The sequence below is a fragment of the Periplaneta americana genome, chromosome 14, assembly GCF_040183065.1.
Source record: "Periplaneta americana isolate PAMFEO1 chromosome 14, P.americana_PAMFEO1_priV1, whole genome shotgun sequence".
NCBI lineage: Eukaryota > Metazoa > Arthropoda > Insecta > Blattodea > Blattidae > Periplaneta > Periplaneta americana.
In genome coordinates this window covers 12,017,747-12,045,546 of record NC_091130.1, presented here as the reverse complement: position 1 = coordinate 12,045,546, position 27,800 = coordinate 12,017,747, and the positions used below count along the sequence as shown (strand labels likewise).

At 34.0% G+C, this 27,800-nt stretch overlaps 2 protein-coding genes across 3 annotated transcripts in view; both read right to left on the bottom strand.

Annotated features, from left to right (window-relative positions):
* Nucleotides 1-2,267, bottom strand: part of LOC138713154 (uncharacterized) — a 40,300-nt gene extending 38,033 nt beyond the window's left edge. Inside the window, exon 1 of the mRNA XM_069844987.1 lies at nt 1,514-2,267. The gene's annotated coding sequence lies outside the window, so the exon portion shown is untranslated. The remainder of the gene's footprint in view (nt 1-1,513) is intronic.
* A 2,692-nt stretch (nt 2,268-4,959) lies between these two features.
* Nucleotides 4,960-26,257, bottom strand: LOC138713150 (uncharacterized). 2 transcript variants are annotated; one of them, XM_069844975.1, is made up of 5 exons: nt 26,076-26,257; nt 20,813-21,147; nt 17,035-17,301; nt 11,882-12,201; nt 4,960-7,142 (listed from the first exon to the last, which is right to left on the bottom strand). In XM_069844975.1, the coding sequence occupies exons 1-5, from the start codon at nt 26,240-26,242 to the stop codon at nt 6,852-6,854; spliced, it is 1,380 nt and encodes a 459-aa protein (XP_069701076.1). In that variant the 5' UTR covers nt 26,243-26,257; the 3' UTR covers nt 4,960-6,851. The 2 variants fall into 2 exon arrangements, with proteins under 2 accessions (XP_069701076.1, XP_069701077.1); XM_069844976.1 differs by lacking the exon at nt 26,076-26,257 and adding an exon at nt 22,976-23,130.
* Between the last annotated feature and the right edge of the window lie 1,543 nt (nt 26,258-27,800).

Below are 27,800 nucleotides of genomic sequence, written 5' to 3'. Positions count from 1 at the left end.
AAAAAACCTCAACCAGGTAACTTGCCCCTACTGGGATTCGAACTCGGGCCACCTGGTTTCGCAGCCAAGCGCGCTGACCGTTACTCCACAGGTGTGGACTCCCATGCCCCAAGTATATACCTTACTTATGCAGGGTGTTTCCGAGGTGGTGATACAAACTTTCAGGAATGATGGCGAAGGGCACATGTATCAATTTGAGATAAGGAACCCTGGTCCCGAAATGACCGAGTCGAAAGTTACAAGCAAAAATAGTTCTGTGGAAATGAAATAATTTTATTCCTCTGTACACCTTAATTATGTGTATTTATTTGTATATCTTACACATACTGTATTCATCTGACGTTGTTTACGTTGTCTACTTATAGTATTCCATTCAGTGCGCTGTCTGAGGATTGGGGATAGAAAACTACACTAAAGCAATACAGTTGGAGTAATGTGTAACGGACATGGTCGGTCCTGATATGCACGTCTGTAGACAGCAGTGTATGTCTACAAGTTGCAGTGTCCAGTCGATCAGTCCTAGTGAAATGGAGGAGTACACGAGAGCGGAATAAGCAGACCTGATTTTCGAATATGGATGAGCCAATGGGAACAGTAGACAAGCTTACAGATTGTATCGGGTCTAGTACCCACGTAGGAGACATCCGGCCCATACCATTTTTCCACGACTGTTCCAAAAGTTAAGGGACGTGTTACCAAATTACAATTCCATTTCCACACAACTATTTTTGCTTATAACTTTCGACTCAGTCATTTCCGGACCATGGTTCTTTATCTCAAATTGATACATGTGCCCTTCGCCATCATCCCTGAAAGTTTGTAACACCAGCCCGGAAACACCCTGTATACGAAATTCTTCGTGCGTGAGTGAAGAAGACCACTATATTTCCGTAATGTGACGTAATATGAGGAAGGGAACGATGAGATTTTCGGTGCCATCAACTGTGGATAATGGCATAGACGGAATGTGATCTGAACCTATCCTCTCATATAATACTACAAATCTAATCATTTTATTGCAATGTTGCCATCCCCGCTACACCGAATCGGGAGCCACCTAGTTGGTGAAGCGGGAAGCATGACAATAAGAGGTCTACATAGGGACTCTTTCGAGTCACTAGTCATTATTTTAACATTTTGCTTCTTAAGTTCTCCTGAATTGTGTTAGTGAAGTGATAATTCCAAATATACTTCAATAAGAGTTAAATGTATTATGGCAAAATATTGTGAAAAGTTCGTTTACAGGTGCGCTAACATACCGAACCTTCAATATTAATTATACCAACACCAAAAACCTAAATACTCAAATCCACTGCCTTCTAAACCAACAGACTTCTATCCTACATCACATAAATGGATAACTAAAGACGTAACACGAAATACATCACCACAGAAATCACATAAGAAAACCGTTCCAAAGTCTGGTATCGGAATTTCTACTAGACCCTTTTATTGCTAAATTACACCACATCCTTCTAATCTACTTTGTAGTCATCAATCGTCTGTTGATTACCTAGTTCTCCATTTGACAGAGCTTCGCCCGTCCACACATAACCGCTCCCGTACCACCGCACGTTGAATCCGGCGCACATGGCTTCTGATCCAGTTCTTGTTCTTGAAGTCTTGTGCACGATCTCACACTGCACCATTCACCAAATATCATAAACGATTTCTTGTAAGAAACACTACGCAACGTTTAGACACATCCAGTACAACACTAGCAGAGAAATGTGATACTACAAACTCAAACTTTTGATGTTCTGTTAATTTCCATGCCAATAACACAGAAAAGTCTCTGGAATTCTTTAAATGTCCCTTATTACAGAAAGAGAAACTTGCACAGCATTTAATAATGTTATCACGACCTCAAAGAACTCATCATTTTACTACTGAATTAACAGAGTTGTATTGTGCGACCAAACGAACAGCTGTAATGGCGAAATACTGAACTAAAAATCTTAGGACGTCATACATGACGATCACAGAGCGCATCAGACATGCCAACTTACGAGAGATGAAATGTGGGGGTTGGGAGTTAGATAGGGGATATTCCTAATAACATAATAGATTTTCTACAGCACTCGAAACTTCTAGCTTGCATTTTTCTAAGTTCTAAGCTGCGGGAATCTGTGACAGGTTAGGTTAGTTTAGGCCTTTTGTATGCCTGCATATACGAATCTGTGACAGTTTAGGTTTTTCGTATGTCTTGCATATACGAATCTGTGACAGATTAGGTTAGGCTAGTTTAGGCTTTTCGTATGTCTTGCATATATGAATCTGTGACAGATTAGGTTAGGCTAGTTTAGGCTTTTCGTATGTCTTGCATATATGAATCTGTGACAGATTAGTTTAGGCTAGTTTAGGCTTTTCCTAAGCCTTGCATATACGAATCTGTGACAGATTAGGTTAGGCTAGTTTAGGCTTTTCGTATGTCTTGCATATATGAATCTGTGACAGATTAGGTTAGGCTAGTTTAGGCTTTTCGTATGTCTTGCATATATGAATCTGTGACAGATTAGTTTAGGCTAGTTTAGGCTTTTCCTAAGCCTTGCATATACGAATCTGTGACAGATTAGGTTAGGCTAGTTTAGGCTTTTCGTATGTCTTGCATATATGAATCTGTGACAGATTAGTTTAGGCTAGTTTAGGCTTTTCCTAAGCCTTGCATATACGAATCTGTGACAGATTAGGTTAGGCTAGTTTAGGCTTTTCGTATGTCTTGCATATATGAATCTGTGACAGATTAGGTTAGGCTAGTTTAGGCTTTTCGTATGTCTTGCATATACGAATCTGTGACAGATTAGGTTAGGCTAGTTTAGGCTTTCCGTATGTCTTGCATATACGAATCTGTGACAGATTAGGTTAGGCTAGTTTAGGCTTTTCGTATGTCTTGCATATACGAATCTGTGACAGATTAGGTTAGGCTAGTTTAGGCTTTTCGTATGTCTTGCATATACGAATCTGTGACAGATTAGGTTAGGCTAGTTTAGGCTTTCCGTATGTCTTGCATATACGAATCTGTGACAGATTAGGTTAGGCTAGTTTAGGCTTTTCGTATGTCTTGCATATACGAATCTGTAACAGGTTACGTTGGGCTAGTTTAGATTTTTCATATGCCTGCATATACGAATCTGTGACAGGTTAGGTTAGGCTATTTTAGATTTTTCATATGCCTGCATATACGAATCTGTGACAGGTTAGGTTAGGCTATTTTAGATTTTTCATATGCCTGCATATACGAATCTGTGACAGGTTAGGTTAGGCTATTTTAGATTTTTCATATGCCTGCATATACGAATCTGTGACAGGTTAGGTTAGGCTATTTTAGATTTTTCATATGCCTGCATATACGAATCTGTGACAGGTTAGGTTAGGCTATTTTAGATTTTTCATATGCCTGCATATACGAATCTGTGACAGGTTAGGTTAGGCTATTTTAGATTTTTCATATGCCTGCATATACGAATCTGTGACAGGTTAGGTTAGGCTATTTTAGATTTTTCATATGCCTGCATATACGAATCTGTGACAGGTTAGGTTAGGCTATTTTAGATTTTTCATATGCCTGCATATACGAATCTGTGACAGGTTAGGTTAGGCTATTTTAGATTTTTCATATGCCTGCATATACGAATCTGTGACAGGTTAGGTTAGGCTATTTTAGATTTTTCATATGCCTGCATATACGAATCTGTGACAGGTTAGGTTAGGCTATTTTAGATTTTTCATATGCCTGCATATACGAATCTGTGACAGGTTAGGTTAGGCTATTTTAGATTTTTCATATGCCTGCATATACGAATCTGTGACAGGTTAGGTTAGGCTATTTTAGATTTTTCATATGCCTGCATATACGAATCTGTGACAGGTTAGGTTAGGCTATTTTAGATTTTTCATATGCCTGCATATACGAATCTGTGACAGGTTAGGTTAGGCTATTTTAGATTTTTCATATGCCTGCATATACGAATCTGTGACAGGTTAGGTTAGGCTATTTTAGATTTTTCATATGCCTGCATATACGAATCTGTGACAGGTTAGGTTAGGCTATTTTAGATTTTTCATATGCCTGCATATACGAATCTGTGACAGGTTAGGTTAGGCTATTTTAGATTTTTCATATGCCTGCATATACGAATCTGTGACAGATCAGGTTAGGCTAGTTGAGATTTTTGTATGCCTTCATATACGAGTCTGTAACAGGTTAGGTTAGACTAGTTTAGGCCTTTTACATGCTTACATACACGAATCTGGGACAGGTTAGGTTAGGTTAGTTTAATTCAGGCTTTTCGTACGTCTTACATATCGTCGGTTTCTTGGTAAAAGTGACAAAAGTCCAAAATGCAAAATTGTTGGAAAAGGCACTTAAATGTTTAATGATCAATCCAAAGATAACTGTACTTCTTTACATGTTATTAATACATTATTTTGAAGGTAAATGTGCTATATTATTAGTTTTTTATATAAAATTATGTCTTTAATTTTCATAATGCTTGAAATCCTTGGAATGTGACTTGGTCACTTTTACCAAGAAACCGACGATATACGAATTCTGTAACAGGTTAGGTTAGTCTAGTTGAGGCATATACGAATGTGTAACAGGTTAGGTCCGACTAGGTTATGTTGAGCTGGTGTAGTTTAGACTTTTCGTATGCCTTGGATACACGAATCTTTGGTAGGTTAGTTTAGGCTAGTTTAAGCTTTTCGTAAGCCTTGCATATACGAATCTGTGTTAGATCAGGTTAGATTAGATTAGATTAGATTAGATTAGATTAGATTAGATTAGATTAGATTTAGATTTAGATTTAGATTTAGATTAGATATGCCTTGCATATACGAACCTGTGATAAGTTAGTTAGATTAGTTTGTGCTTTTCGTATGCCTTGTATATACGAATGTGTGATCGTTTAGGGTTAGGTTAGGTTAGGTTAGGTTAGTTTAGACAATTGCTAATTATCCTTTGCTTATACGAACATGTAGATTGTTTATCTCCACATGTTTTATTCCATTTATTAAAAATCATATTTACAAATAATATTACATAATTAATCAAATCACGCATATTCGTCATCATTATGATCGTTATTGACTCTAATGCCTATGAGGTTCTTAGTCTTCCTCAGATGTGCTTTCCAAACTTCTCTATTTGTTACCAACCTTATCCAATTTCTTTTTCTCGTTGTTTTAGCGTCTTTCTCCGCTCTATCTTCCCTTCTTAACTTTTTCTATTCCTCTTTGTTTACGTCCTTCTGATTTACAATAAACACCCTCCTTATTAAGCGGTCCTCCTCCAATCTCATCACATGATCAACACATCTTACAGTAATCTATTCATTTTCATATGTACATCTTCTCTGGCTCACTGTATAGACTGTAAAGCTCACATTTATATGTTCGCCTACATTGTAATTTTATTGTTCATATTATAGTTGGAATCTCCTGGTAGAGGGGCAGAGAAGGCCTGACGGCCTTATCTCTACCTGGTTAAATAAATACATACTACTACTAATACTACTACATTGTTCTCCATCACATATAGCTCCAAAGATGAACCTGAGTAATTGTCTTTCGAATGTACCCAGTGCATCTTCATCTGTTTGATGTACGTCATATGTTTCTGACGGATATTATCTCACTATCGGTCTTGCCACTACCTTGTAATTACAATAGGTTAGCTTTTCTTGATATTAAAAGGGATTTTATATATTTCTTTAGACCATAGAAACATTCGTTTGCTAATACACTTTTTGCCAATTTCATTGCTACTATCATTTTGACAGTTAACTTCAAAAATTTTATAAACTCTTACATTACATCATATAGACCAGCCCTGCACAAGGTTTGCGCTCTCCGAGCCGGCTCATGAGCGGAATGCAGATATTAGCTGCGCTCTGTATAATGGTGGACTGGAAGAAGGGGTGATCTCGTACAAAATATACACAAAAGGAAGTACTAGTACGAGTGTTTATGAAATGAATTCCCGTTCAGTGTTTGCAAAACTATCTTGGACTATTATTAATTAATAAAGAAATATTTATTTTACAGAAATAATAGAAATTCTATAGCTACTTAAATGTACAATATCATTTTGTTATATTTTTATTTATGAGTACATCAAAAACGAGGTTTTATGCTGTTGGCAGCTGAAAGGAACAGTAGCCTACTGATCATAATGAAATATCAGTTACAGATGTTCGATTTCTGCCTTTATTAAAGTTGATTAGGCTTATAGAAAACAGTTGCTCACAAGTATAAATGTTGAGCCAAACATAGGAATCATTTTCACAGCCAGCCTGTGTAGTCGTGGATATTATTGCTAATGTTTAGTCTTGTAAAACTCAACCAGGCTAGTAGTATTAATGAAACGATATTTAGCCCTTAGGTCACATTGAAGATCAATACGTTCGAGCTGTAAATCGTTAAATGTTATGTTCCGTCTTTTAGATTCCTCCATATTGTACTGTAGCAGTAGGTAAGCAACGTGAAACAGTTACTGACAATAGGCCTACACACTGCACTCCACTATATAACTGAGTGGTCGTTTCCCTCTCCTCTAACTACAGCAAGTCTATGTCATTCTGACGTATCTTCCTCTCCGTTTCGGCGAGCGGTAAACACAGCTCTCCCGCTCCGAAGGAGCGCAATTTATAGTAGAGTTTTTTTTAAATTCTATGTACGTATACTTTCGCAGCAAATATAATACATTCCCAGATGAACCCAGAATCAGTTTTGTGATTTATATTTGTGCTCCACGTGGTTTCCATGTCAATCATTAGACCTTTATATTTCAGAATTGGTCCACTCTTTATAATTACTATTACAATTTTATTATTATTAATATGATATTACTGTTAGGGATTGTTGAAGGCTCCCTTCTTGTCCAGAACGGGCAACATCCACTTAAGTACCGTCCTGTAGTAGTCGTTGTACATGCTGGGGCCGGGGATCTCGCCCGTCATCAGGGCCTTGTCCAGATCGAATCCATTATCAGGCTCAGTCAGCATGCAGGCTGCAGGGCCAATCATAGCCCACACGCCGTGTGACGACTTCCTGTCGAACTCCTCGTGGACTTCCTGCAGAGTCATCAGCGGCTTAGAGTATTCCAGGGCCGTCAGCGTTGAGCATAGTACGCGGTGGTACTCCTGCAACAACACACAATCGTCACTATGGAAACGAGATTCTCTAATAGGTACGGTTTCATCTCCAAATGTGAGGAAAATCCAAGTGAAGATCCCTCTAGGCTAAATTAAATAATTGCAAGTCAGAACGCGCTACACTCTACTCATTCGTCAACCAATACAACCAAATTTATTCGCTTATAAATCGATAATATATTATATTAAATTATAAAAATCATATTAAAGAAATATTACCCGCAAACTAAATTCAGCATATTTTGCTATTAGATCTATGTAAGAGATAGTAATTACATCTCTCCCCCCTCTTCGTAATTGAGCCATCATATAGCCAAATGGCTTGTCTCAAAATTGAGACGATTCAACAAGGCTCATGACAACAATCACCTCCTACATAATAGCCAAATTAGCTAGTCTCTTATATGAGACAACTCATCCTACCTAAGGTATTCCGTGGTTTTCCTAAGGCGTAAGACAAATGTCGGGATGAACCCTATAAGAAATGGGCCACGGACCTATATGCCCTTCCCCATATATATATTCCCCCCCTTATTATAAACGATGTATGCCCTAGTTCAGATACTATAAATAGTCTATTAAATATACGAGGTCACTCAATTAGTCGCAAATTGAAAGGACAGGGACCTCTCAAATTGCAGATTTAGATTTCACGGCGCTTCTTCCGACGGCCTTCACATGCTTTGTCATCGAACAACAGATGACAGCGTCTTGCCATCCTAACGGCAAACACCAGCCAGCTCTTCCTCTTCCCGTTCCGTGATCACTTGATCAAATCTCAGTCCCCCTCGCGTATGTGGTACCTAAGAGGTTACGTCCAATTTCGGCTTCCCCTTCAAAATTTTCTAGAGTTCCTTCAGTGGAGCAGCGTAACCCGGAGTGAGACTAGTGGCCAACAGGCTTGGAGCTCACATATTTAGTTTTGTACAGCCCCCAACCCCTTGCAAGGACGCGTTTTGCGTACCTTTTAAAATTTTTCCTCCCAATTCTCTTTCGATTTTTCGATTTTTCGAGTAAATTCAATACTTTAAAAACAATGTACTTTGCATACTTCCACTCGGTAATGAGTTTTGGAATAATATTCTGGGGAAATTCTACATATAGGAACAGTATATGCTTTTTCTACTACAAAAAACAGTAATAATAGAATAATAGTATAATACGTGTCAAATCTAGGGAATCATATAGAACCATTAAAAAAAACTACAAATAATGCCATGAACTTCCTCGTATGTAATCGCGAAAATTTTGTAACTAATTCAACAGTTTATAGCATAAATAGGTACTAGTCAAAAAATAACTTTCATACTCCATCGGCAAGTCTATCGTGGTATCAAAAAGGAGTGCGTTATATGGCAGTAAACATTTTTAATAGCCTGCCTATGGGTATTAAAAATCAAATTCAAAACATAAGATTATTTAGGGCCAAAGCAAAGAAGTACGTAATTACTCACGCGTTCTATTCTGTAGATGAATTCATGACATTCAACAACGCTGCATGAATATTTCTGACTTGTATTAAGTATAAACGCTAAAACTTTGTGTTGCACTAGTAGACTATATTGCAAAACCCTTCTGTATATACTGAATTTCAACTAGACTACACTAGGCTATACTAACTCACATTATCTACTCATTCATTCACCCAACAGTTCATTAACTAATTTTTCATGTTGTTCATTAACTCACATTTCTACTCATTCATTCACCCAACAGTTCATTAACTAATTTTTCATGTTGTTCAGTAACTCATATTTCTATTCATTCTTTCACCCAACAGTTCATTAACTAATTTTTCATGTTGTTCATTAACTCACATTTCTACTCTTTCATTCACCCAACAGTTCATTAACTAATTTTTCATGTTGTTCATTAACTCACATTTCTATTCATTCATTCACCCAACAGTTCATTAACTAATTTTTCATGTTGTTCATTAACTCACATTTCTACTCATTCATTCACTCAACAGTTCATTAACTAATTTTTCATGTTGTTCATTAACTCACATTATCTACTCATTCATTCACCCAACAGTTCATTAACTAATTTTTCATGTTGTTCATTAACTCACATTATCTACTCATTCAGTCACCCAACAGTTCATTAACTAATTTTTCATGTTGTTCATTAACTCACATTATCTACTCATTCCTTCACCCAACAGTTCATTAACTAATTTTTCATGTTGTTCATTAACTCACATTATCTACTCATTCATTCACCCAATAGTTTATTAACTAATTTTTCATGTTGTTCATTAACTCACATTTCTACTCATTCATTCAACCAAGATTTCTTTCTTTCTTTCTTTCTTTCTTTCTTTCTTTCTTTCTTTCTTTCTTTCTTTCTTTCTTTCTGTCAGTTTAACCTCTCCCTTCTAGGTGCATTTACACGACCCACGCCACCCGGACCTGTCGGGAGAGGAATTACTCTATGGATCACATACATACTTTTTTGATCACACAAGGACATGGAGGGCCTCCCCGGATGAGGGATCAGCTCAATGCCAGGGCCGCCTCCGATACAACACAAACATTTAAGACATTACACATCATTCACTCTTACTTACTTACTTACTTACAAATGGCTTTAAGGAACCCGAAGGTTCATTGCCGCCCTCACATAAGCCCGCCATCGGTCCCTATCCTGTGCAAGATTAATCCAGTCTCTATCATCATATCCCACTTCCCTCAAATCCAATTTAATATTATCCTCCCATCTACGTCTCGGCCTCTCTAAAGGTCTTTTTCCCTCCGGTCTCCCAACTAACACTCTATATGCATTTCTGGATTCGCCCATACGTGCTACATGCCCTGCCCATCTCAAACTTCTGGATTTAATGTTCCTAATTATGTCAGGTGAAGAATACAATGCGTGCAGTTCTGTGTTGTGTAACTTTCTCCATTCTCCTGTAACTTCATCCCGCTTAGCCCCAAATATTTTCCTAAGCACCTTATTCTCAAACACCCTTAACCTATGTTCCTCTCTCAGAGTGAGAGTCCAAGTTTCACAACCATAAAGAACAACCGGTAATATAACTGTTTTATAAATTCTAACTTTCAGATTCTTTGACAGCAGACTGGATGATAAAAGCTTCTCAACCGAATAATAACACGCATTTCCCATATTTATTCTGAGTTTAATTTCCTCCCGAGCTTTGCTGTGGTCGTGCTAGAGAATCAGTCCTATTCCGAGGTTTATTGTGGGGATTCGTAACAAGCTGTTTTTTTTACGGTGATGGGTTGTTAGCCCTTCGCCCAACCCCCAAGCTGGAGGACCACCCCTTATCGGCTGTCCACGACTGCTTATTCAATATATTCGCAGCCACCCTCCATATCTGGAGGCCGTCTCCTCTATCCGCAACCTACACTCACACATATGACAGGATTAAGGGAAGGATCGCCGTCCATGGCCGGACTTTCAAGAGGTACAATCCCGGCATTTGCCTGGAAATAACTGAGGAAACCATGAAAAACCTTAGTTAGGATTGCCGGCCCATGGGACCTCCCGATCGCGAGGCCAGCCCTCTACCACTCCGCTAGCTAGCTCGGTCACCCAAGATTTCATTAATTAATTTTTCTTGTTTTTCACTAACTCTCATATCTACTAACTCATTTATCCAACAGTTCATTGATAAATTGTTCATGTTGTTTATTAACTCACATATTCATTTATCCAACAGTTCATTGATACATTTTTCATGTTGTTTATTAACTCACATATCTACTCATCCATTTATCCAACAGTTCATTGATAAATTTTTCATGTTGTTTATTAACTCACATATCTACTAACTCATTTATCCAACAGTTCATTCATAAATTTTTCATGTTATTAACTCACATATCTACTAATTTATTTATCCAACAGTTTATTGATAAATTTTTCATGTTGTTTATTAACTCACATATCTACTAATTCATTTATCCAACAGTTCATTGATAAATTTTTCATGTTGTTTATTAACTCACATATCTACTAATTCATTTATCCAACAGTCCATTGATAAATTTTTCATGTTGTTTATTAACTCACATATCTACTCATTCATTTATCCAACAGTTCATTGATAAATTTTTCATGTTGTTTATTAACTCACATATCTACTCATTCATTTATCCAACAGTTCATTGGTAAATTTTTCATGTTGTTTATTAACTCACATATCTACTCATTCATTTATCCAACAGTTCATTGATAAATTTTTCATGTTGTTTATTAACTCACATATCTACTAATTCATTTATCCAACAGTTCATTGATAAATTTTTCATGTTGTTTATTAACTCACATATCTACTCATTCATTCACCCAACAGTTAATTTTTCATATCTACTCCTTCACTCACTCACTAATTCATAGAACTTCTTAAAGTATCTCATGTGTACATACCGCTATACTGAGTAGCTTTATAAACCCCAGAAGGTTTTTGGCCTAACAATTCGTCTCCATGTACCTTTGTCTCCTGCTCGATCTTCCTTTGGTTCCTAGACCTCGCACAGTTTTGTCCTTCCACCTAAATCTAAGTATTTCGAGGGGACTTCTGCAACATTGTTCTAATTCAAGAGAAGTCCTAAATAGGGTGGTTGCATCTTTCTGCAGAATATTTCCTAGCCAACACAATCGTCTACTTTTGACGAATGCTCTGATATTCGGTTGATGAATCTTACAAATATAAACTAACAGGTTAAAGCAAGTTTCTTTACGTTCAGCAGTACTCTCACCTGCAATAGGGTGTCGGTATGATGGACGCGCACGTCGAAGTTGGCGCTAGTGCAGAGGAAGAGGTGCAGGTCGAGGACGGGCGATGTGTAGTTGACGAGCTGGAAGTCCAAGAGTCGCACCCGGTTGGCGTCGTCGAATATGATGTTGTTGATCCAGAAGTCGCCGTGGACCAGCACGTTGGGGCCCTTCTCGTTACGCGCCACCGTCTTGCCCAGGCGCTGCATCACGTTCTGCTCAACCTGCCGCATCTTCTGGACGTACTCGCCCCATTCCTCCTGCGGCCACGTCTCCAACTCCTCCCTCAAAGTTTTCGCCATACCTGAAAGAACAACACTTTTGTGGATCTTCTGCGTTAAGGGCACTGCCAGCTGTTCCGTGTGCATTACCTTACCTCAAAAGAAATTGAGTTTTCTTCAGAACTATAGCAGATAGACAAATAAAATTTTCACCAATCATGAAACAGACCTCGCTGAGTTAATCCACAGTACGTAACTAGGATTACTTTATTTCAGCTCACAATAATTATAACAAATTTTAAACACGGCAGTGACGACTTCATTATTTTATTTTTCGTTTTTTTATTTTTTTTCCATTTTCTCATAAACTATTTACTATTTACTGAGTTAATCCATAATAAGTAACTAGGATTACTTTATTACAGTTCACAATAATTATAACAAATTTTAAACACGGGAGTGACGACTTCTTTATTTTTTATTTTTTCGTTTTTTTTTTTTTTTTTTTCATTTCTCGTAAACTATTTACTATTTACTGAGTTAATCCATAATAAGTAACTAGGATTATTTTATTTCAGTTAACAATAATTATAACAAATTACAACACGGGAGTGACGACTACTTTATTTTTTTTATTTTTTCGTTTTTTTTTTCATTTCTCGTAAACTATTTACTATTTACTGAGTTAATCCACAATAAGTAACTAGGATTATTTTATTTCAGTTAACAATAATTATAACAAATTACAACACGGGAGTGACGACTATTTTATTTTTTTATTTTTTCGTTTTTTTTTTTTTTCATTTTCTCGTAAACTATTTACTATTTACTGAGTTAATCCACAATAAGTAACTAGGATTATTTTATTTCAGTTAACAATAATTATAACAAATTACAACACGGGAGTGACGACTACTTTATTTTTTTATTTTTTATTTTTTTTTACATTTTCTCATAAACTATTTACTATTTACTGAGTTAATCCACAATAACTAACTAGGATTACTTTATTTCAGTTCACAATAATTATAACAAATTATAAACACGGGAGTGACGACTTCTTCTTTTTTTTTTTTCGTTTTTTTCCATTTCCTCATAAACGATTTACCAGAACCTAAGGAAAATGTTTATGCATATTGTTTAGTAGTAGTTTGACATTGCAAGTGAAAGATTTTTTATATAAAGCCTAAATTATTGTGTTTTAAATTTTCAATTAACTTAATAAAATTATGTTTATGTTAATTATTAATATAATATACTCTTTTATACCGAAAAAGGAATGACGAAATTTTAGAACAATTAGAAGTAGAATCAGTAGAAGAAAAAATCAACAGATACAAATTAAATTGGCAAGATCATGTAAGAAGAATGGAAAATCCCAAAAATTATGATGCAGTATAAACTTAGAGGACATCGTCGACCAGGAAGATCTTTTAGAAGACTGCTAAATGGGGCCGAAACAGGTCTACAGAGGCCTAATTCGTGAAGGATGATGATGATGATGATGATAAAAACTATAATTGGAGTTCTCTTTCACACATAACAAAATATATTGCGGTTATAGTGATGGTGATAATGATGATCATGATGATGTTGAGGACGACGACGATGATATTGATTGTAGTTGTTTTGGAGAAGGAAATAAAGATATTAGTAATAACTAGAGCCAGGATGTTTGACAAAATGCCTTTTTTACTGATTGGGAGTAAATCATTATTTGCATAGATATAAATGTGATTTGGAGTAAATGAAAGTGAGAGAGCCAATTTTTGTTTTTCCTTTTTAAGGTGTTTCTTACTAATAAATACCTTTTTCGTCATTTTATAGCAATATTTCTTGTTTATTTGCAATTTTCTAATTAATTGTAATATAATGTGTATGAAATTTAAATATTTGAAACAATGACTAACTTTACTAACAATAGTAAATAAAAGTAATTTATTTCTGTGCTTAATCTGCTAATAATCGTGCTTTAATACTATTGGTGTAATATGAATAATGATCGATAATCCACAGTTACAAATATAATACTGTCATGTCTTCACGATACCAACAATCAGCTTTATAATTTTAAATATTAAGCTCGTTCCCATAGCAGTTGTCACGTAGCATTTCCAATTGTTTGCTTTCATATTTTCTAATCTTACTGTTACAATTTTGTGCTACACGTGTTTATTATTGTAGGAGAAAGAAATTTGAGTGAGGAACAGTAGGTCGGGTGACAGAAGGTATAAGTTCGGTTAGCTAGAATGCCTAAATTCAGTAAACCATTGAAAAGTAAACTTCATGCTTACGTTAGTAATTTGGTGCCCATGTGTTTTCAACCAATGGAACAGTTTTGTTATGCAAGGTTTGTAAAAAGACAGTTAATCACGAAAAAAAAAGTATTTTATAAGTCAACATGTGTCACTTACGAAATAAATATTATGTGAGTTACGTTGATATAATTTAAACTTCTTGCTAAAATATATTTATGCCTTTTTAAAATTTATAATACCTTTTTCAAATATTATTGTGCTTTTTTTTACGTTTTTATTTCTGTTTTTGTCTGCCTGTTTTTAAATGTTATCCTTTAACTTGGCGAAGCTTCATTTCTCACACTAGTTTATTAAACCGTGTCGGACTGTAAAGAAAACAACTATCGCAATGTCCATATGTTTATATCTTGTACAATATTATAGTAGGCTATTGCGAAATTTTAATTTTCCTACCAATTTTTTTCTATTGTTCTATTAAAATTATAGTAAACTGGATGAAATTACCCGTCGTTGCCTGTGTTTTCCTTTCTGCTTCTATTTTTAATTAAACTGGTTGTTAGGCTTTTCGGAAATCTCGGAAATCCAACTACAGACAACCAAAACGAATTGTCTTTGCTAAGCTTTTCTCATCCCTAAAAGATGAATCTTTCTATAGCGTTCACGTACTTGAATTAATGAACTTCTTAGCTAAATGCCTGCCAGAGTTAACCTGTAGATCAGGCATCGAAAAGAAAACATTTCGTCATGTGCCTTACGTTCAACTGTTTTTAATATATGTTTATTTGTTTGTTTGTTTGCTTGCTTGCTTGCTTGTTTGTTTATTCATTCATTTATTTAGTATATTCTGACGTAGTTAAGGCCATTAGACCTTCTTCCACAACGCCAGAAATATGAATAAAATAATAGAAAATCAAATTATAAACAAAGTAAAACCAAACGAAAATATATACAGGCTACAGTCATACAATCTAGATTGTCTAGATTTTGGCCTTCATAATGTATCAACAATCTTATTTCATGTGTTATTTTTTCATGGCCTCATGGAAGTCGATGTTGAATACAACGGACAATAATAAAGAACAATTGACTGTATAAGATTGCATTTTAATATTATACATCAATGTTTCATCGTATTAATTTTTATTTTTTATCTTCTTAATTAATTTAACGTCCATTTGTCCGATTTTAATGTAGCCTATGTTCTTCTCCTGGTTATGAAGGTTAAATGTGCAAACTTTGACAAATATCGGTTAAAGCGTGTAGATTTGTATAGAGTACATGCATATATGCATACATACATACGTAGCCATATTGACTTTTATATATAAGATTGCCTATTAACCTGTTGTATCCTATAGGATACATTGTCAGTTTAAGGGTTATAAATGCCAAAACATCCTGGCTGTAGCAATAACGGAGCAGCCCAAGAAAGATAAAGAGAATTATGCTGGGTTGCAAGAAAGCATTTATAGGTTCGTTAAAAGCTATTGGTCCTATAACTGTCCATTTAGCGTCAGTAAGCGTTGCAAGAACGACCTTCAAAGCTATTGGTTCGTTAAAGCGCTCTGTAAACTATAGGTCGAAAATCGGAGTTGTAAACTGTTAACGAATCGTTAGCCGCCATATTGTACGTATGTTTCTTGTTTTTGTATCTGACAGTATTAAGTAATTTCGTGTATATGTTACCATCACAAACAGGTAAGTAAAGTGTAATATACGTATCACAATAAACTCTAGATTCATGTGTGTATAGGAAATTTTTGTGAATAAAACAATTTTATTACTATTATAGAATCGTCTGACGTAGAGGTTATGTTTGATATGATACATCTACCAAGACCAAGAATACTGAGATACAGATCGAATCCTCTAGAAGAATACGATAATATTGATTTTAAGGTTAAATTTAGATTATCGAAAGACACATTCATGGCTCTCTTGCATGAAATAGGGCATCATATCGGAAAACAAATCGCACGCAGTAAGACAGTATCAGGAAGTAACAGCTGTTGATTATCTTGCGCTATTACGCAATAGGAGCGTTTCAGAATGTGATAGTGGATCACATTCATGTTTATACATCTACAGTTTGTAGAATAATAAGATGTGTGACTGCATTGCAAGAATGAGAGAACAGTACATTACTATGCCTCAAGGAAATTCTGTACAAACAGTAAAAATAGGGTTTCTTCTCAATTTGCAATTTTCCCTACGTTATTGGTGCATAGACTGTAGCCATACGAAAATTCAAAGCCCTAGTGGACACTTGAATGAGATGTACCGAAACACGAAGGGTTACTTCTCTATCAATCTGTACCAAGAATCGTTACATGTTGGCCTGGGTCAGTATTTGATGCCTGTCTTGTGCAAAGTTTGAAAACAATGACTATCCAAAAACACAAAGTTACCATAGCGACACGCACGTATAATAAGGGAAATTTTTGCGCCGGCTACGATGGTTCTGCCGTTTTGAATCTTTTTCCGTTTAAAGATGGAATAGCTAACAGATGGTTAAATATCACATTTGCAACGACCTATACTTTAAAGACTGGAATAGTTTAAAGGTCCGTTACTTAACGAGAGAATAGCAATTTATGGAACAGGTTTCTTGCAACCCAGCATTAGCCTACAAGTTGGAGATAGAGAACGCATGCTTACCAGTAAAGCACTTATCCCACGCGCTCAGCAGGCAGGGCTCCGTGAAGAAGCTGACGGCGTACTCGTCCATGCAGCCAGGGTCCTGCTCGAGCAGCGCCAGGGACGAGGCGTGGAATCGCGCCACAGTACGCACGGCCTGGAGGCTCTGCTGCAGGTCCAGGCCCTGCAGGCGGTCGCACATTCGGAAGCCCTGCGTCATCATGTCCTCCAGCACCAGGAAGCTCTTGCATGCGTAGTAGCACCGAGGGGCCAGGGGTTCGAAGCTGTCTGTAGGAGAAACCATGAGGATATAAACGAAATTTGTATCATTTTATTCCATTAGTTATATCTACATATATAATTTTAACTGGTAATGGAAATTACGGGAAAACGGCTGAACGGATTTTAATAAATGGTCCCTCATTTTGAAGCTTGGAACCCAAAGTTTTTCGGAAAAGTGGTAGTTTTCAGTGAAATGTCAATTTTCCTACATAATTTTCCTATTTTCCAAAATCCATCTGTTGTCAGTTTTGAGAACTAATTTTATTGAATCACGGCCGACTTGATTGAATTTCAGAACAAAACACACACTACAATAAACAATAGGCTATTACACGAAGGCCATGACCTGCAGGATTGCCGACATATTTAGAGCTCAATTCAATTTGTTATTAAAAACTGATTCTGCAGTGTATAATTTTCTGAATACAGCTGTGTATTGGATATTCGAATCTACGAAACTTGAGGTGGTTTGATGACATTATTACCATTAGAAATTAAATATTATTATAGTTAATATAATGACGCATCTATTTTTCATTAATTGTACATAATATTGATGCTATATTATATGAAAGTGAAACGTTTTGAGGTTATGTAAGTACATGTAGAGAATATCTTAATTTAGATCTTCATTTCTATAATTTACTGAGTGGCTGCTATATATAACTACAAAACTTAAGTAAGATAATAATATTGTTATTAAAAATCAAATATTTTTATATTTATTAACCCAGTGGGGTTGGGTTTTTTTCATATACTTAATGGCGGTGTAGTGTAGATATTGATATGTGTCATTGTCTTCAGTATTGGCTCGAGAGAGCGCAAAAATTACAGTTCCTAAGGAAAGATCAAAAGGTATTACTTACTGATAAAATAAGAGGCCTAGAAAATTTTGTAGTCTCCAGATCATTTCAGCAAGATCTCTTAGTACGATAAAATGATTTTTCGCTCTACATTTCAAGTTCTACATGCAGCAGCTATACGAAAATGCTATTGTTCGAAAGCTTAGCAAACCTGGCATTTTTTAAACTTTCGCCTACAATCCACAATGACCTGAAATAGCTACTGCTATTGTCCTGACATTGATACTTTCGTTTTCGCGTTGAAACTAAAAAATTGAAGTTGGATAGGTTCAAGAAAATGTATTTGGCCTAAAAAAATTCATTCAGAGGGAGTATGTTTCATTATTATGGAAGCAAATAACTATCAAAAAGACAAGTATTCTTCATTGAAAATAAATCTGAAAAATTTTTATTTGAACGTCTAACGAACTTAGTTTGCAGCAGAATTTGCTGCACAAGCCACTAGTAATATTATAATAATAATCTCATTCAGGACTTAGACTTTTTACCTTTTTCACCTGCTCTAAAAGTGATCTCGCTATCTTTTTATTGGCGTCCCTACTGACCCTTTCCCTTTTGGATTATAAATTCATGCCTGCTTTTGTGACACGTGTACTGCTATTCTACTGATGTGATCCTTCCAATTCTTTTGATATTGTTTTATAATCTGTACAATAATTTTAATGTTTAATTCAAATTTTATATATTCATTTTTTTTGTCTCGGAGAGTACTTATATTCAGTTACACTTCTGAGGAACTTCATTTCGCTTGCCTCAATTATCTGTCCTTTATCTTTGGTTAGGAACCAAATGTACTGCCATAATAACAATGTAAGAATTGGCATTACTTTATAAAATTTCGTTAGGATCTCTTTTCGGCGTTTTTTCCTAATGTTAGGACTATTTTTCCAGATAAGTTAATTGCACATGGTATTTAAATTTCTTTCAATTCAATTGTTCACATATGATATGGGGCAGCCAAAATATTTACAGGATTTTACGTCTTCAACTACGTTGTTATATTTTATCATCATGTTTACTCTTACAGGTCGTGGTCCTAAGAAGGCTAGTGTTTTAGTTTTTCTTTATATTTTTCTATATTGTAATTGATGGCTATTTGATTCAATTTAAATACAGCTCCCCGTAAAACATTTTCGGTTTGACTGATGACCACTGGATCATCAGTAATAAATAAATAAATAAATAAATAAATAAATAAATAAATAAATAAATAAATAAATAAATAAATAAATAAATAAATAAATAACTACTAAGCAAGCAAGCAAGCAAGTAAGGAAATAAGCAAGTGAGTAAATAAGCAAGAAAATAAATAAGCGAGTAAATAAGTAAGTGAGTAAATAAGTAAGTGAGTAAATAAGTAAGTGAGTAAATCAGCAAGTAAATAAAGAAGCGAGTAAATAAGTAAGTGAGTAAATAAGTAAGTGAGTAAGTAAGTAAATAAGTAAGTGAGTAAATAAGTAAGTGAGTAAATAAGCAAGTGAGTAAATAAGCAAGTAAATAAATAAGCGAGTAAATAAGTGAGTAAATAAGTAAGTGAGTAAATAAGTAAGTGAGTAAATCAGCAAGTAAATAAATAAGCTAGTAAATAAGTAAGTGAGTAAATAAGTAAGTCAGTAAATAAGTAAGTGAGTAAATCAGCAAGTAAATAAATAAGCGAGTAAATAAGTAAGTGAGTAAATAAGTCAGTAAATAAGTAAGTCAGTAAATAAGTAAGTGAGTAAATCAGCAAGTAAATAAATAAGCGAGTAAATAAGTAAGTGAGTAAATAAGTAAGTGAGTAAGTAAGTGAGTAAATAAGTAAGTGAGTAAATAAGTAAATAAGTGAGTAAATAAGTAAGTGAGTAAGTAAGTAAATAAGTAAATAAGTAAGTGAGTAAATAAGTAAATAAGTAAATAATTAAATAAGGAAATAAATAAATAAAAATAAATAAATAAAATAAATAAAATAAATAAATAATAAAATAAAATAAATAAATAAAAATAAATAAATAAAATAAAATAAAATAAATAAATAAATAAATAAATAAATAAATAAATAAATAAATAAATAAATAAATAAATAAATAAATAAGGGTAAAGTGTACGAGTATGTAAGTCTACAACACGGAACCTCTACTATTTCTATTTTTCCGCAGATCACGAGGAGTTTCCCTGACCCTTAAAAACCGATCGTTGAAAACCGGACGTAAATTAGTGAAATTCTGATCCACTACCGAAAAGTTTAAACAAAAGACCACTGGGGAAAATACGAAATTATAGGCCTAAGTATTATGCACTTAATTTATTAAAATCTTTCATAGTACGGATTATCCGATTTTTTCGATTAACCGTCCAGCCCATCCCCTTCATTACCATGGATAATAGAGGTTCTACTGTGTGCCACAATCCGCTGTTTCGTTATTAGCTGTGCCGGAATCATGTATTATCATAATGATTTTAAATTAAAATGTACAACGTCTTAATATCCATACTGTACCGCTTATACTTTAATTGAAAAGTAAAAGAGGAGAAATGATTAGGGCAGTGAACGATGGCGACTAAAGGAAAACAGTAAAACAACACGAAAGACTGGATGGCACAAAAAGAACATTCTAATAGGTAATGAATAAAGCCTAAATCGCGTTTTATAAGAGTGACTACAGACGATATGTTACCTGGTAAAGCCTTTTTGAGCAACGCTGACATTTTGGGCAGCGTCACTCCGTACATCTCCTGCTCCTTCTTGAAGATGGCGCTTTCTCGCATGATGTTGGCGGCGTCGCCGTCCTCGAGGCGACACTTCACCAGCAGAGAGTATGACTGTCCTTCCTTCGTATGCACCACGAGGCGGTGGATGACACTTAAGTAGTTGTCGCCTTTGGATGTGGCCACATTGGACTCCACGTCCGTGACAGACACTTCGCCGTGATGCGGCTTTAGCCACAGCTCCAACAGCTTCTTGTCCATCCACGGCGGAGAAGGTGCCTCATTTTCTTCAGGCATATTTATTCTGAAAATAAAAAGAAACAGTTTTTAAGTGTTATTTTCTGACTACATGACTAGCCGTAGAACACATGTTCAGCTGAAGTATTCATACCGAGAGAACTGATTCAGTGTCCACAAAACTTATTTCTTATTCCTTTCTCTGTGTTTCAGCTCAAAAAACGTCTTCCTTTTTCATTTTTCTTTGCTTCAAAGAGTACAAATTAAGAAAGAGTGTTTCAGCTCAAAAACTTCTTTCTTATTCATTTTCCTTTCCTTCAAAAGGTGCAAATTAAGAAAGAGTGTTTCAGCTCAAAAAACTTCTTCCTTATTCATTTTCCTTTCCTTCAAAAGGTGCAAATTAAGAAAGAGTGTTTCAGCTCAAAAAACATCTTCCTTATTAATTTTTCTTTGCTTCAAAGAGTACAAATTAAGAAAGAATGTTTCAGCTCAAAAAACTTCTTTCTTATTCATTTTCCTTTCCTTCAAAAGGTGCAAATTAAGAAAGAGTGTTTCAGCTCAAAAAACTTCTTCCTTATTCATTTTTCTTTGCTTTAAAGAGTACAAATTAAGAAAGAGTGTTTCAGCTCAAAAACTTCTTTCTTATTCATTTTCCTTTCCTTCAAAAGGTGCAAATTAAGAAAGAGTGTTTCAGCTCAAAAACTTCTTTCTTATTCATTTTCCTTTCCTTCAAAAGGTGCAAATTAAGAAAGAGTGTTTCAGCTCAAAAACTTCTTTCTTATTCATTTTCCTTTACTTCAAAAGGTGCAAATTAAGAAAGAGTGTTTCAGCTCAAAAAACTTCTTCCTTATTCATTTTCTTTTTTTCAGAAAAATGAAAATTTAAAAAGAGTATTTCATCTCAAAAACTTCCCCTTATTCCTTTTTCGTTTCAAAAAAGTGCAAATTTAAAAAAGTATGTTATGGCTCAAACAACGTTTTCCTTGTTTATTTCTCTTTGTTTCAAAAAGCGAAAATTAAAACAGTGTTTCACCTCAATTTTTTTTTCCTTATTCCTTTTTATTTGTATAAACAAATTGAAAATTAAAAAAAGAGTGTTTCAAATACTCTTGTATTACAATATTCATGTTTTCTCCGAGTGCTTCATTTGACTTCAATTAGTTCTTATGTAAAAATAGCCAATTAAAAGATTTTACACAAGGAAGATATGTAAGTTACGAATCCATTTGAGGAACAAGATCAGGCCTTTTAATGTTGCTGACAATATTCCTTCCAAACTTTTCAACATTTTACCAACAGACATTCAGAGATTATCTCTTAATAAATTTAATTCCACTATGATAAAGATTTGTATAAATATTCCAGTGTGTAGTGTATAGCAATTTTCATATTGTAGATATTATTGCATTATTTTATGTCTCAGAATTATGCTCTTGGGTGTTCAGGAAGATTAGCCAGGCATAGCGAGACTAACAGAATAGGCTACCTATTTGTTCTTTTTGTCCCTGATGGTGAAACCTGTAAGTAGTTCCGAAACGTTGAAAATGTCAAGTTTCAGGATACGGTATAATATTGAAAAAACCTAATTCTGATCACAGTAATAGTGAAAGTTTAAAAACACATAACTGTAAGACTATCTGTGAAATACAAGAAAGTACCGATGCTAGTACTGGACGCCCAATTGGTAAAACACTGAAGCATAATGGGTTGATATTTCGATCTGATAAATGTTAGGAATTTGCCTGAATATCTCAGGGTAATAAGCGTACATTAATCTTCATCTTTTCTCTTCTCTGGATGTTCAGTGCTAATGAAATATCACATATTCTTCGATGTGCAGGGAAGATTTTTGTCTAATCATTTAGCAGTTTAATAGAAACTGAACAATGTTATTACCTTTCTACAGTTGGCATATCTCCTGATTCCAGTCACACTACAGATAGCAATAGATCTCGTGCCTTCAGCAGACTCTGAATCTATGTAGCGAATTACTGCATGTAACTTGGCTTTTATAACACTCAGGCTTAAATCTTGTACTGCGTTGCACACAGAACCAACTTCTTACTTGCGATCTCACGAATCCGCTTTGTATCTAACAATAATGTAAAGTGAATTTTATTGCTGGTTGATTTATGAGATGGAATATTTCTAGTCTAGCACCAATTTATATGAGTTGTGCAATATAATATCGTTTGAAATTTCCAGACAGCCAAATGCCTGGGTATTACCATCATAACTCTTGATTCGGTGACAATGACATTTCACCGAGACAATAGCAAGTTGTGTTTGCGTGTTGTTATCTCCGAATGTGATGTATACAGAATAAATGTATAAATATACCCGTACAATTTGTCCTGTCATTTCCACACAACTTTGCTGCCTTGCTAGTTGTGGCAGGGTACTGGTTTACAATAACAGTCGATCCAGGTTCGAATCTTTGTGATAGTAGGGTCCTGAGCGTTTTTCTCCGTCTTTCGACCATCTCTCTCCATTTCAATTTCTATTACTCTGATCAACAATGATTTTGTTAAATTTACAGTTTCTGCTTGTTTCTTATGTAATTTCATCAGCTGATTCCAAAAATGAAATCAGAATTTTCCTACCACCCACAATTTTTTTGTAATTTTAGAAAAATTGATTTATTTTTATTGCTATAATACAGTCCTTAACATGCTAATGGAAAGAAAATATTTCAAATATTTCATTTTATTGCTTTAACAATTGACCTATAACTTTAGAACGCTGTTTCCTGTGAAGTCATAATTCATAAAAATAAATTGTATTCCTCATAAGACTGCAAGAGTTAGTAGTAAATTTCAGTTGAGTTGGAACTTACAACCATGAAACAAGTTTCACAACCCATGTTTTCTTTGTTCTAATTTTAGGTATGGTAAAAGTATCTTATAAAGTGAAACATACCTCGAAATAATGTGTAAATCACACAAACAATTTTTGTTATGTTTGTAATTAATTCACTTTGAAAGCACACAGGTGAATTTTACTACATTAGTTAAAAGAGCTTACGGGTGTTCTTTTGATTGCAAAATACGTAGATGAAGATAGGAATTGGGTCCCTGAAATTTGTTGTGCTCCATGTAATCCTATTAGCCTAACTGGTTGGCTAAAAGGATGAAATAAACATGCATAATTTTAAAAGGTACAATAAATTGAAAGTACAATTTTGGCAAACAAAGAAACAAATGCTATGAAGGTGATAAAAGGAAACAAATGCTAGGGAGGTGATACACATTGTAGGATAAGCAGCCATGATTGGTTGAAACACATCATTCCGTACCGTTTTATGGGTCAAAAGTATTAAATTATTTTTTGCCGAAAGTTTTTTAAATAAAAATAAACAGATTTTTTGTCTATTTTTTTTATTTTTCAATATTTTTTAACTAAAAAATTTTTTAAATTGCTTAATATCTTTCACTTTTAAATTTATTTATTTATTTATTTTTTTTTTTGTTTTTAGAATTCTAAATTCAAAATTCGAATATATAAATATTAATTTTTACATTGTTTATCTTCTCTAAATTTTTTAATTCCTTAAATTTTTATATTCTTAAGAGTTTAAATGTTCAAAATTTCAATTTTTAATAGTATTTTAAATTTTGTATCTCCTAATTTACTAATTTTTAATTTTTTTTAATTTTTAAATTTTAAACTTTAATTAAAATTGAACTTACTGCTTAAAATGGTGATGATGGTGGTAGAAATCAATGTGCTTATATTGTTTAGTCAACTGTCCGAAGACAGATCTGAATCTCATAAGTGATACCAACAAGGCTTCACTTATGAGACAGTAAGCCAGGAGATAATGGGGTAGAGTGGCCATTTGTAACTAGGGATAATCTTTATAACCAAAACATAGCAATACCGTTCATTACAAGTGTTGATGCGTGCAATAAATATATACCTAGTACAAAGCTTGCTGCCAGGGTATTTCAAATTTCAAATTTTATTTTAAATTGTTTCAAATTTTCAAATTTCAAATTAGGCCTGTCAAATTTCTAATTTTCAAATTTCAAATTTTAAATTTTAAATTTTAAATTTTAAATTTTAAATTTTAAATTTTAAATTTTAAATTTTAAATTTTCAAATTTTAAATTTTCAAATTTCAAATTTTAAATTTTTAAATTTAAAATTTTAAATGCAAAATTAATTAAATGAACAATTTTACTATACACACTTTAACAAAGGTGAAGTTTAACTATTCATCAATACATATTACAAAAACACCCCCCTGAATGATTGCGCAGTTCAAAAACCTCTCAGGATGGATTGTGGGAACTAAGCACTCCCCAGTGCGATAGAAGGGCATTCCTAGCTAGTATTATTGAGTTTTCGGCGTCATGATAATAAAGGAATAATCTCACTGACAAGAAAGGACCATAATATTATCGAGTTCAAAGATATTATCTTGATATTTCCAAATATCCAATTTAGGTATTGCTAGAAGTATTGATTTGTGTTTTTCTTTTTTCTTTTTCTTTTTAATCCAGAATAAAATTGCAAGTTTCTTGTTTATGTTAGTTAATTAGTTAGGATAGAATTAATTATGATACTTAATCACTCATCTAAAGTTTGTGTGACTGCAACCTGTGTATATTTTTGTGTGTCTGTACTTTGTTTATAGTGTTTTTTTCTCTCTCTCTCTCTTTATTTCTTGTGTAGCTTTACTTTGTATATAGTGTTTTTTTTCTGGTTATTTCTATTATTGTATTTGTATTCCTGGTGTTGTGGAAGAGAAGGCCTGATAGCCTTAACTACACCAGAATAAATAAATAAATAAATAAATAAATAAATAAATAAATAAATAAATAAATAAATAAATAAATAAATAAGTAAATAAATAAATAATTGTTCTGGCAAACGAAATTTATAAAATTAGACTTTAAGCAGGTACGTCATGTGGAAGCAATTTAAATCATGTCAATGCTGAAATCCTCAAGTTTTGGAGGAAACTAACTTCGCCTGAAATGAGTGTACTCACAGCTTGGCTGGTCGATGTTGCTCTTGCCACAGTTTCTTAGTAAATAATGTCTGTCTTCCCAACGACATAATGTCTGTCAAGGACGATACATTATTCTCCAAATTGAACTGAGGATGAAATAATTGCGTTGTGTCATGCTCCAGCTGCAGGTCTGCATGCCAATTCATTCCTAAGGTCAGGGATACGGATCATCGTAAAGAATGACCTCTGTATATAGACAATCTCTGTAGCTGGCAGTGAAGAAGTTTTACAAATCAAAGCGAAGACAGCGGCACGCAATGTAGTTTATTATGTCATGCAAGGAACATTCTTGTCTTGATATCTTGACCTCTAAATTTGCTGAAATTAGCATTAACTATTGTAGATGACTTAATACTATAACAACATCTTGTCCACAACTGTGGCGTAATGGTTACCATGTCTGACCGTGGAACGAGCGAATCCGAGTTCAAATTCTGGTAGGAACAAGTTACCTGACAGGTTTTTCCGGAGTTTTCTTTCAACTCATTAAGAGCAAATGTTGCGTAACTTCCGGTGCCAAACCCTGGACTCATTTTACTTGCATTATCACCTTTATTTCATTCAGATGCTAGATGAATATAGCAGTTGATATGGCGTCGTAAAATAAACCAGTTTAAAAAATACAAAAAAACATTCAAAAGCAAAAAGAAAAGCAATTATCCACTGTGGAGAACGAGTTGATACAATTTTTGAATAAAAAAAAAGTAAAACACTCAGCACTCTATACAATTATCCACTGGTGAAACAAGCCTTCAGCAAGTATAACACAAGTTTGTGTTTCTCTGCGTCTGTAGAAAGAATGTTCTCTTTTGCATTTTTTTAAGGAAACAGTAAATATTTGATTTAAGATAATATTATTGCTCATTGGGAAAAGAAAGAATATTGAAACACCCTGTTTATATGACACGTTGAAAAACTTGTAAACGAAATTTTTTTTTTCAATTTTTTATTTCAATAATCCAGCAGATATACGTTTGTGATAATATTTTACATTTTCAGTAACTGCTTAAAAAGCAATAGTATGTCATAGGAACTTCAAAACGTTATATTTTAGCTGTTCTAGAATATAAATTGTGCAATCGTCATATCGTACGTATACAATTCATGGTTTTCATTGGCCATATTTATAAAAAAAATCATGATGGTAGTTTTCACTCAAACCTCTAAATCAGAACTTGGAGTATTGTTTGATGGCCATTGATTAATGTAAATTTCTCATCCTAGCATTATGATTTTTTACTTATGATACGTAGTTAAATATAGTGTTAAAAATTATAAATAATCGAAATATTTGAACTCTGGGACTAAATATTCATATTTCTTTACATATTTCAATTAGTATTTGTTGAATTGTTTAAAATACAGGTGTACTTTGTTGAATTGTTTAAAATATAGATTTATTTTGTTCCACTTTTCAAAATACAGATATACTTTGTTGAATTTTTCAAAATACAAATGCACTTTGTTGATTTTTTAAAATACAGATGTTCTTTGTTGAATTGTTTAAAATAGAGAAATATTTCGTTGATTGTTTAAAATACAGACATACTTTTTTCATTTTTTAAACTACAGATGTACTTTATTGCATTTTTTAAAGATACAGACGTACTTTGTTGAATTTTTTTAAATACAGATGTACTGTGTTCACTTTTTAAAACATATATACTTTACTGAATTTTTTTTTAATACAGATGTACTTTGTTG